Source organism: Corapipo altera, unplaced genomic scaffold (assembly GCF_003945725.1).
Source record: "Corapipo altera isolate COAL_440 unplaced genomic scaffold, ASM394572v1 0, whole genome shotgun sequence".
NCBI classification, from domain to species: Eukaryota; Metazoa; Chordata; class Aves; order Passeriformes; family Pipridae; genus Corapipo; species Corapipo altera.
In genome coordinates this window covers 77,392,768-77,404,461 of record NW_020884872.1, presented here as the reverse complement: position 1 = coordinate 77,404,461, position 11,694 = coordinate 77,392,768, and the positions used below count along the sequence as shown (strand labels likewise).

Here is an 11,694-nt window from a genome sequence, read left to right as displayed (position 1 = left end):
CTTCCCTGTCCACCTTTGCATTCCCTTATCCACTGTGGCTCATGTCCTTCGAAATTCAGAGGACTCAGACTCAACAACTAGCCCTTATGGAAGGCTCATTATTATTTTGACACAATTTTCCAGCAACTCTTTATACCGAGAATAACAAGGACTAAGTTACGTGTCCAGACCCTTATTTCATTTCTGAGTAATTAAGTTAAACTGCAGCCCAATACCAAACATTATTCTTTTCAGGCATACTGTGTCTGTCAAAAATGATTTTTATATATAATTGAACCAATTTTTGTTGTTATGCAGTGACTTTCCCTTTAGCAGTTTTTTCAATATTTTCACAGAACAGAACTTTGATTTTAGTCCACTTTAAGTTTTTCCATTTGTAAAGCTTTTTTTCAACTCTATTTCTGTGCATTTCTTTTACACATATTAAGGTCTGGAATTCATTAGTTCTCAGTTTTATGTTCAGAAGAGACCTCTCAATCTATTAGGTTATATCAACTAACCATCTATGTTGTGTAAATTACAGAATTAATGTCATCAAGTGGATAAGCCTGGTAATTTGAGTCTGTTTAAAGGTGTTAATTGTTGATGGGCTTTGCTTGGCAGGCCTGGCTGATTGATTAAGTTTTGAGAAGGCAGAATAGGACAATACAGTTTCAATTAATTATGAACGTTTAACATTCAAATTAACAGGGAACTGATTTTCCCAGTACTTCTTAATAATTTCTTGTTCTCTCCATAATGATAAGGACTAATTCCAATTTTATTCTTATTTTGCAAATTTGAGGAGTCTTTCCTTTTTCCTCTCTTTCTGTTTTTCTCTCCTCTTTTCTATAGAATGAATTGCCTTGGAGGAAAAAAAATTTTAAATAGAGGTGAAAATTTTAATGAATAAAATGCACAGGTTAGTGTTCCTGATTTCTTTTGTCCAATACCTCTATCTTTTATGACAGGCAGAATATGGAATTTTAATATAAGTAATTTCACAATGTCAGCTTATTTCTTCAGTTTATTTAATATTATTTTCTAAAATTGAAAAAATATTCACAGTCCCATATAATTTCCATTGATTAAAAAAACCAAACCAGACCAAAAACTTACAATGTACTGAAGCAATTGATATAGATATTAAAAGAGTAACAAACATGAAAAAATATATTCTTTTCAATATTTTGATTTGGATGTTCAGGTTCTCTTCTGGCACAGCTAGGCATAACCTCTATAGACGTCACTTCAGTTTACATCAGCTGACAACATGGGCTGTGATACCAGATGTAGCATCATACAAGTCTTCAACCTGCATGATTCTCTCTCTTGTTGCTGCTTCTTTCTAGTTTCCCCAGTATCATCCAGGCTGATGATTTCTGCAGGGAGTAGTTTTCCCTTTTCCTGTTTTCTGTCTCCTTTGGAATGACACCTCATTGCTTCTGTACCTTCTCCTTGTTCTAGTGATGACATGTGCATCTGCTTCCGATGAGACATTTCTAGTCAAATGCGGATACTTTCAAATACCTTTGAATTCCCTAACTTCATCTATGTGGCCTGGTGTTACCTTCTTAGGGAGTCACCATGCAGTCCTCACTCATTCATTACACACCTGAATTCCTAGTACGTTAAAAGGCATTTCAAAAAGAGATGAAGGATTACTTTAAAAATATAATGCTCCTGGGTTTATCAGGTGTATTTCTTGGGACATGCTAGGAGATACTTGAAAGATGCTAGACATGCTCAGATTACCAGGAATTAGTAGTGTTCATGATCATCTCACTTCAATACTAGACAAATTTTAAGTGGTGCAATGCCCCTTGAAATGCTAGTGATTTGTTTTCTCCTTTACTATTAAGTTAATTCAGTTCCAGACTGGCATGCAGCTGTATAGTTCCATATATACAGTATACATTTGGTGGTAGGTAGCCCAGTGCTTGTTCACGGAACCTTGCTGTCCTCTAGTAAACCTATATGCCCACATTATTATTATTTCCATGTACTACAAGCTGCTCTGCAGCCTATGACATGGCACTCAACTGTAATTAGCACCAAAATAGGGAGTTAGTATGCAGGACACGGACAATTCTTTTGCTCCAGATGCTGTATTCAAACTGCAGTTGTCCATTGAAGAAGTAGAGATAACCTAAGGAAAAGAAAAGTTAAAATGAATTAACACAGAGAAAACAGTGTTGTCATGTTAAAATTATTGTTAAAATAGAAATTATCTTATTTGTCTTCATTTTTAATAAGTCTTTTAAATGCAACATATTAGTATTTAGAATGCTGAGCTAAATTTTTTAAAGATCCTTGTTCCATTTGCCAGACCTGCATCAGAGTTTTAAAATAACTGATATTCTTTAATCTTGTGTCAAATTCTGCATTTTATTACCTGTACAGCACTTGCTTAAGAAAATACAGTGTTTGCATGTTAGTGGTTAAGACTGACTTGGAAACACTCCTTGAAAAGTTGGATGGGAATGGGCTTCATTTGAAGGAACAGACGCATAATAATACTTCTGTATTAAGCACATCACTTTAGTTTCCTAAGCAAGGAGGCAGGTCTTTTTTTCGCCCAGACCATGATTTAGATTAGAAAACTGATTCAGCCAAGAAAAGAAGTGTTGATGTGAAAAAAACAAAATTACAAATGACAGAGTTTTCCCTAGGACATTCATCTCAATTTTCAAGGGCAACTGATTGTAATCAAGTTTCATCATCAGATTATGTACCATTTCTTTCATAGACCGCATCCACTTTATCACCAATTCCCGCGAATTCTTCCTCTATCAGCCTGGGGTAGCCTGCTTCCATAACTTCTGCCTCTTCATCGTAACTATATTAAGTATAAAAGAAAAAAAATCAGAGGATTTAAGCAGCCTGGGAGTTTGATCTGTACCCTTTATTTGCTTTGAAGTTACTCACACCTGAAGTAGCCAGCAGCCTTTAGATGCTTTCTGTCCAGTGCAATAATGAAACTCAGGACAATAAACAGGGCACATCTCCACCAGAAGTGGAATAAACACTAGAGTTTGTAGAGTTACATTTTCAGAACTGATCTATGAAGTATGTATTCCATGGAGATTATTGTACCTGGATGTACTGGCACTACAAGCCTATCCAGAGGCTGCTGGCACTGTGGAGTGTCAATACTGTCTTAATTATGCATGAGACCTGGCTGTGAGCTGCACTCATAGATAGAAAAAAACAGACACCCTGTGGTGAGACAGATTTCTTACACGCAAAGTACTGATACCATTTCATGTCACACAAGCAACTCAAGGAAGCAAGATAGGAATTTTGTCTTGCAGACATGACCACAAATTCCCCTGGATCAGAGCACTTTATTCTCCTTTCCTTTCTTTCACTCATTCAACTTTTAAAGTCTGTGCCCATATGTTTATAAAAGCCTTGCATACACCTTTACAAGATTGTATACAGCTATAGCAACAATGAAAACCACAGAGCCAAGTTCCTGATTTGAACCAGCCAGCTGATCTTTTGATACGACTAGGGACACTGATCTGTCTCCAGCTTACCTCCAGTACTTATTTCCAGTAAAAAAGAGAGTCTTGCCAGTGTCTTTAATATGGACAGCTGCATCTATTCTTTTCATTTCTTTTGGGAATCCCATTTCATATATCTTTTTAGGAAAGTCTTCAACTATATCATAGCCATTCAAAGCCCAGACTTTTTTTCCTGAAAATAAGAACAAAGTATGGGTGTGTCTTTTGTAAAGACTCAGCTTTGAGAGCAGAATGAAATGAGGATGCTGTGATCCCTATTTTTATACAAAAATAGATTTTTAGGTCACGTACTTTGAAGGTATTAGACTATTTATGCTATGATCCTATGCATTTGAATTTAATTGTACCTCCCCTAATTCGCTGAAAACTGTATAGATGTGCATGAGGTGAAACCAACAGTTTGTTTTTTGAGTAAGGAAGTAGGATGTTTTGTTTGTACCTTTACACCACCTACTGAGCTTAATTAAATATCTGTATTTTTCTATTAACAACAAAATGGAAAGCTCACCCTTAAACATAAACACAAGATCTTTGATGGGATTTTCATAAGCTGCATCTATTTTATTTGGAAGCTCTGGCCAAAACGACTTAAGTAACACCAGTTCTGCCTCGACCATCTGAGGGTGCAGTCTCCAGAAAAACCTAAGTCAGAAAAAGAAAACATATTTTATGTTTCCTGTAATTCCATAAAATATTTTTGATGTGCTATAGTAAAAATTAGTTACTGATGAATTAAATTTTTTTCATAACATAGAATATTTAATACAAAGAGCACCTTGTAGACCTTTCCTTTCCTCATAATCATCTAGTTGCAGATAATTTCTCTCACTCCTACAGTGATCATCTCAAACAATAACAAATTTAGAATAAGAGAAACACAGCTGTCCCATGTAAACTTTCTGAAGATAGTACCCAAATACATATTAGTAGATTTGTCTGTGTTGAAGAAAGTCCTGTCAAAGGAAAAAGGTGTACAAAAAGTGTCAGTCTTCAGCCATATTATCTTCACTTCAAATTACTGGGCTGTGAAGTCTGCAGTTGTATTATAAATCCTGCCTAAAAAGATATATGATGTAGTTTCTTAGAGACATCTGTATTAATTTGTGATCTTTTAAACTTATGTTCATTCAAATCTTTAGTAAAAAAGTGAAATGGTGTTTTTACTTCCTCAAAATTTTATCCAGTACCCACCATCGGTAACATGGAAGTCTCTTTACCTGTCCTTGAAGACCAGCATCTCTCCACGAAGTTCTGTTATTGCATCAAGTGATAATTCTACATCACATTTCTCTGGTGTTTTGGGATGTTTTGGGTTGGGATCTTTGTCTCCAGCACCTGGAACCATACCATATGATCTAAGCTTGACAATGTTATTTTCCTTCTGTTGTTCATGATATTGAATAGGACATGGAAGAGTTCCCAAAGAACACGATAAATGCAAACATAATATGCAAAACATTTATACTGGGGAAAGTCTATTCTCTCTCTTCTCTAGCCAAATACATTCGCAGACTTTGCAGTTCAACTGTGCTGCGAAGACGTTAAATGGACTTTCTTCCTTTATCCCAAGTTTTGAAGGTCCCCCAAAATTTTTATTCTTTCCATGATGAAACATAGATAGTTCTGTTTCTTGCTTTAGACTCTATTTTACCTTCTCTTTTGAGACAGGTCAAAAAGTATAAAGATTCTGCCCTCCACTCCCTACCACCAGAGGAGACAACACAGTGACCAATGGTCCTCTGCAGTATTACTTCCTTTTTTTCTTTCTGAACTATTAAATCTAAGCCTCTTCTGTTCCAATGAACTGGTCTTAAGCAGTGATGACTGTTGTTATTGAGCATCTGCAGCTCTATAGTAGCTGTGCAGTGCATCTGTAACAGGAGATATATATTATATAGACTTACCATAGAGCTCTTGGATCCCTTGCACATCATCATCAGGAAGAACAAAACCAGTTTTTCCAGTGTATGTGTAAATTGGAAACATCAAAGCTCCAGGGTCTCTAGAGTGTTCAAGTCCCAGTGAATGACCAAATTCATGGGCAGCAACAAGAAACAAATTATAGCCTATAAAAAAACCACAGCAAAAGTAAACGTATATCTCCTTGCATCAGCAAAGGGGACTTGGAATAACCAACTAACCTGAACACTGTGCTTTAACATATGAGACAATGAATGAGACAAATGAATAAATGGAAAAATTATGCATAATTCATAAAATCATGGAATGGTTTGGGACCTTAAAGATCACCTACTTCCAAACCCTCTGCCATGGGCAGAGACACCTTCCACTGGAGATAATTGCTTGCCTTTTTCAAGCTACCATGGGTTCTGCATTAATAAGGGCCTAATCGATTTAGTGTCTCATAGCTGGTGTTTAGCCTAAATCTTATTTGGCAACATTACTATCTAGGCAGATTCAGATTTCTTGAAATTTCTTAACAACACAGGAAAGCTCTGGTGTGAAATCTTGGTCCTACTCAAATAAAGAACATTTTTTGGTTGGGAATTCATCTGCAGTAGAAAATCCATATTATTTTCGGTGTTGCAGAAATTAACTTTAATGGCAGCAGGGTGAGCTAATCCAGTGCTGAAAAAAAATAGTTGGGTTTGTTTGTTTGTTTTTTTGTTTGTTTTCTGTTTGTTCTGTTAAAGTTCTGTCCTGCATAGGCAAGGTAATGTATTTTCAAGGTAAATGGAAACAGATAATTTGCAGCTGAGTTATGTGTTTTCTATAGGCGTCAGTAAGGCACTTCCCATCAGTCTGTGATCAGAACTAGCTGACCTTGACCTCAGTGAAATGCCAAAATGACAAAATTCCTTCTTTGTGGCATTTTTTTAATCATTTCACTTATGAGTTTTATATTCTAGAATTTGTGCTAGGCATATGTAAAACTTGTATTTATGACTGGAGGTTAAACCCAGCTTTCTGTGTGTGAACAGTGAACATGACAAAGAAACAGTGAACATGACAGGCAAAACAAACTGTTCACAGATATCAAACTGGGAAAAATTCTCCATCTATCACCATTTCAAATAATCTCAGGAACTTCTGTTACCTTTAGAATCATCTGACCAAGTTTCATCATCATCAAAATGGGCATCTCCTCCATAGTCTGGACCCGGGGGAAAAGCATGAGCCAGTAATCCAGAGGGTCCATCAAAAGGGTAAAAGTCACCATGTTCTACAAAACAAAATTCAAAACAGTTGAATTAATTACCTCATCTTATTTGGAGGAATACTACTATAAAGTAAAAACAATTGGTTCTGTATTACCTTTAGTGCCAAAGGAGATCATGATATCAGCTATACCACTTCGTATTCTGGTGAAGTTCAGTGGTGTCACATCCGACCAAACTTTAAATGCTTTTTTGAAAGCTCTGTCTACTTCAGCACGTCTCAGATCTGAAGTGTAATTCATAATTCTGTCAAACAGATTAATATCTTCAGTTAAACTGTATGAATTGAAGAAAGGTGCAATGCACTTTTATCTGACTGTACACCTCATTAAAAGTTTTTGCTTTTTTCATATGTTCTTATCACATAACAAAGAGCTCGGCAGCTGCATACGGTATTAAAAAAACCCCAAAACAAACCATTTCTATTTTCATTAACATAATTCAGAGACATTAAAAATGATCCAACAGCTGTCTTTAATTGGTTTTCTATACACCAGAAGATATAGAAAATGACAGATATATTTGATATTAAGTCAAATCATGTCAGTAACTTCAAACTTTTTTTTTATGTCATATAAAATATCTCATGACCCTTATTTCCTGGAGGAGCAAAATATAATCCAAAGAGATTTTTATAGGCTAGAATCATCCATATTAAATTAATATTTATCACTGGATACCAAATTAATAGAGTTTAGTGATTTCATATTTGGAACTGCTAAATAAACTCAGGCTGCAGCAGGTCAAAACCCTGGGCTGACAACCTTGCAGAATTAAAGGACAAGGAGCTACCATGTGAACTTTCATCACCTTCACTTCCTAAGGTCAACTTTCGGGGGTCATGGTACGATGGTTTGTCTGACCAAACATAGATATCTCCATCTAGAATGTGAAATGGAAGAGCCTGCTCTCATAGCCACATTGCAGAGACTGGTTTACATCTACATTGCTTTGTCCAGGACAAGACCTGTGTGAGGCAGACAGTAAACCAGGTCCAAACAGGTCATAGGAGTGACCTAGAGAAATGCATGATCTTAGTCCCTACTCTTCTTTCATTTGGTTGGATGAGGATTTACTAACTTACACCACACCAGCTTTCCTCCACAAAAAAGTACAATGGAAAAAATGAATGTTTACTTCCTTGGGCTGCAGTGTGAGCTGAGGGCACCTTTCCAAAAGTGAGGCTGTAAGGGTTTTTAACTGCAACATTAATTTTGTCAAACTCAGATGCGTCCTTCTCACATCAACCTTATATACTATCAACCTATTGGACAAGGCACTTGGAAAGGAGGTAATAACAACACTCAAAATACCATGAATTTACCTGTATGTCAAATTCATTTTTGACCATTTGAGTTTTCTAGGGAAAAAGTTATATTCCCCCACATCTGGGACACCACATCTTGGTTTCTGCATCAGCTCATACGTTTCTTCGTCTAGTTTGCCTGTCACCTCCAAGCCAAAAAAAGCTTGCATTTCCCGAAGTTTAGATGCCACTGTGTTACCACTCTTTCTTATTATGCCAGCAGGATTCAGACGGAGGTCATAGTGAGTCCTGAGATAGCGCTAAAAAGGGGAAAAGAAGTAATAAGACTAGTTTCCAAACAATTGTAACTACACAACTTACTATTTACTAGACATGTGAATTAATTATTTTATACTGTACCTCTGCAAACTGAAGGTCTTTCTCTGTGAATTCATGGCTGTCTTCGAGGGGAATAGGGATTGTCAGGCAAAAGGACAAACCCAACAAGAAAAAGAAAACAGCTGAAAGTCTTGATTGCATCATACTGGATTTCTGAAATCTGTAGCCCTGATGTTTCAGAGAGCAGTTACCTTTACTTTTATAGTCCCAGCCAAGTGAGTCACCACTTAGGGACAAGTTAGAACTTCCTTGTCTCTTGAAGTAAACATGCTTAGACAGCTGGTTTTTCTCTCCTCCCCAACACTGTGGTTTAGGCATCCGTTCTCCAACTGAGAGCTCTGAAACTGCATCCTTATATAAACACAAGGTCTCTGAATATTGACATAGGTTGTGGGAAGAAACGGGCAGAAGCAAACCACACTTTTTGATTATTTTGCAGTAACTTACACTGGCAATAACTGGCAACAATGCTGCAATAACTTAATCTTCTTTGCTAGAAAAATTGTCTTTTTACTATTTGATAGACAGTAAAAATATATATGCTTGATGATTTTTAAAATAAATTCTGTAACTTTTTAGTAGTTACACTCATGCAGCAGAGATTTTTAACAGTCAAACTGATCACACACACTTCAGTTGTAAATAAATGTTGCCTTGGCTGATAAGAAATAACATTATAGAATATACAATATAATATTTTGTTTCTTTGTTTCTGTAAAGAACTATAACTCCAGAATATTAACACAAATTTTACTTCAGAGATCTTTACATAGAATTACAGAATAGTTTAGTGCCTGTGATGTACTAAAAACCAGAAATGCTAAATATCAGGAAATAATTTTGAATATTAAAAAATATTTAAAAATATTTAAAACTAGTTAATACAATTTATCTTCCTCAAAAAACAGGAATTTAATTTACTTTATGAGAGAATCACAACCAGAGATTGATGAGACAGCTACTACTCTGAGAGAGGCAATTTACCAGCTACAGGTAGGCAATGAATCTGTGTGTCTAGAATAACAGAAAAATGTGATTTTTGACTTATGAGATGGATTATAGGATAAATATGGCATTATGACAGAGATAGTAATTATTATACTTCAAAACTTAGAGTTTATTTATGTCTCCCCAGGGTCACTACAATCTCAGCTTCTGCTAAAACTTATATGCTGACAAGCATGGGTCCAAGGGTAGATGCTCTTTCTGCTGAACTCACCTTCTTCTTTCATGAATGCTTTTTTTCCTGTATGGAAAACATGGAAAACCTCAGTCAGCTTTCTGGTAGACACTGGTACAGGTTTCCTGGAATACACTACCCTCACATGGATGTTGCCTTGTTGACAAAACAGGAAAAGGACACAAATCACTGAGGTTGAATGTGTAAAAGCTTGATTTGTTACTCAAATAATGATAGCTGGTTGTCTCATGATGACAAACAGCAAAAGCAAATAAAGCTGAGAGGAATTTGTTATGTAGGCTATTTCTGCCTCACTGCCCGTCTCAACCAGTGCTAAATATGGTTACACCAATTAGGAATAGACAACTTCTGTTAAAGCAGTTTGTATATTCTCCTTTACATTGTCTATCACCAGTGCTGAGACTTCTTTACTCAGCAATGGTGGCATAAAGGCTGTTAATTAGGTAATTCCACCTTCTTGAGAATCACAGAGTCACAGAATCAAACAGTTTGGAAACGATCTCTCATATCAAGTCCAACCCATGACCCAGCATCACCCTGTGAACTAGCCCATGGCACTAAGTGCCACATCCAGTCTCTTCTTAAATACCTCCAGGGATGATGACTCCACCACCTCCCTGGGCAGCCCATTCCAATGTCTGATCACTCTCTCTGTAAAGAATTTCTTTCTAATGTCTAACCTAAACTTCCCCTGGCACAGCTCAAGACCATGCACTCTTGTCCTACTGCTGATTGCCTAGGAGAAGAGAGCGACTCCCACCTGGCTACAACCTCCTTTCAGGTAGTTATAGAGAGTGATGAGGTCTCCCTGAGCCTCCTCTTCTCCAGGCTAAACAACCCCATGTCTCTCAGCCACTCCTCATAGGTCCTGTGCTCCAGTCTCTTCACCAGCCTTGTTGCCCTTCTTTGGACACTCTCCAGCACCTCAATATACTTCCTGAAGTGACGGGCCCAGAACTGGACACAGTACTCAAGGTACGGCTTAACTGGTGCTGAGTATTAGGGCAGAATCACTGCCCTAGTCCTGTTGGCCACACTGTTCCTGATCCAGGCCAGGATGCCATTGGCCTTCTTGGCCACCTGGGCACACTGCTGGCTCATGTTCAGCTTCCTGTTGATCAGAACCCCCAGGTCCCTCTCCATCTGGTTGCTCTGCAGCCACTCTGTCCCCAGCCTGTAGCACTGCAGGGGGTTGTTGTGGCCAAAGTGCAGGACCTGGCACTTGATCTTGTTAAACATCATACCACGGGATTCAGCCCATTTATCCAGCCTGTCCAAGTCCCTCTGCAAAGCCCTCCTACCCTCCAGCAGACTGACACTCCCCCTCCACTTGGTGTCATCTGCAAATTTGCTAATGGTGTACTCAATCCCCTCATCCAGATCATCAGTAAAGACATTAAATAGAACTGCGCCCAACACTGATCCCTGTGGGACACCACCAGTGACCGGCCGCCAACTGGATGCAGCACCGTTCACCACCACTCTCTGGGCCCAACCCTCCAGCCAGTTCCTAACCCAACACAGAGTGCCCCTGTCCAAGCCATGGGCTGCCAACTTTTTCTGGAGTATGCTGTGGGAGACGGTGTCAAAGCCTCTGCTGAAGCCCAGGGAAACTACATGCACAGCCTTCCCCTCATCCATCAGGCGGGCCACCTGATCATAAAAGGAGATCAGGTTGGTCAGACAGGACCTGCCCTTCCTAAACCCGTGCTGGTTGGATCTGATCCCCTGTCCATCCTGTAGGTGTTGTGTGATTGCACTTAGGATGATCTGCTCCATAACCTTACCAGGCACCGAGGTCAGGCTGGCAGGCCTCTAGTTTCCAGGGTCTTCCTTCCAGCCCTTCTTGTGGATCAGTGTGACATTTGTCAACTTCCAGTCATCTGGAAGCTCCCCAGAGAGCTCTTATGCCAGTTCCCTTATCACCCTAGGATGGATCCCATCTGGTCCCATAGACTTGTGAGGATCCAAGTGGCTCAGCAGGTCGCTAACTTCTTCCTTCTGGATATCAGGGGGGCTATTTGGCTCCCTGTTGCTGTCTACCAGCCCAGGAAGCCAGTTGTCCTGAGAACAACATGTCTTCTTGCTGAAAACTGAGGCAAAGAAGTACCTCAGCCTTTTCCTTGTCTTTGGTAATTGTTCCCCTCCATATCCAACAAA

At 38.5% G+C, this 11,694-nt stretch overlaps 1 protein-coding gene across 8 annotated transcripts; it reads right to left on the bottom strand.

The window, feature by feature from the left end:
* Nucleotides 1-993: 993 nt before the first annotated feature.
* LOC113943984 (collagenase 3-like) lies at nt 994-11,451 on the bottom strand. 8 transcript variants are annotated; one of them, XM_027636780.1, is made up of 13 exons: nt 10,779-10,903; nt 9,553-9,669; nt 8,355-8,704; nt 8,013-8,254; nt 6,786-6,934; nt 6,568-6,693; nt 5,414-5,575; nt 4,727-4,844; nt 4,018-4,151; nt 3,522-3,681; nt 2,715-2,818; nt 2,023-2,128; nt 994-1,461 (listed from the first exon to the last, which is right to left on the bottom strand). In XM_027636780.1, exons 2-12 carry the CDS (start codon nt 9,563-9,565, stop codon nt 2,028-2,030), a joined length of 1,659 nt encoding a protein of 552 aa, XP_027492581.1. In that variant the 5' UTR covers nt 9,566-9,669; nt 10,779-10,903; the 3' UTR covers nt 994-1,461; nt 2,023-2,027. The 8 variants fall into 8 exon arrangements, with proteins under 8 accessions (XP_027492581.1, XP_027492851.1, XP_027492934.1 ...); XM_027637050.1 differs by having other exon boundaries at nt 994-2,128; nt 8,355-8,455; nt 8,525-8,704; XM_027637133.1 differs by having other exon boundaries at nt 994-2,128; nt 8,355-8,395; nt 8,525-8,704.
* Between the last annotated feature and the right edge of the window lie 243 nt (nt 11,452-11,694).

What these genes read in the sequence shown, in the direction of transcription:
- LOC113943984 (XM_027636606.1), bottom strand. An exon ending in ATGCTGGTCTTCAAGGACAG is followed by an intron (nt 4,152 to 4,726) that starts GTAAAGAGACTT and finishes TTTCTGACTTAG; the next exon opens with GTTTTTCTGGAGACTGCACC. An exon ending in TGCGGTCTATGAAAGAAATG is followed by an intron (nt 2,129 to 2,714) that starts GTACATAATCTG and finishes TCTTTTCCTTAG; the next exon opens with GTTATCTCTACTTCTTCAAT.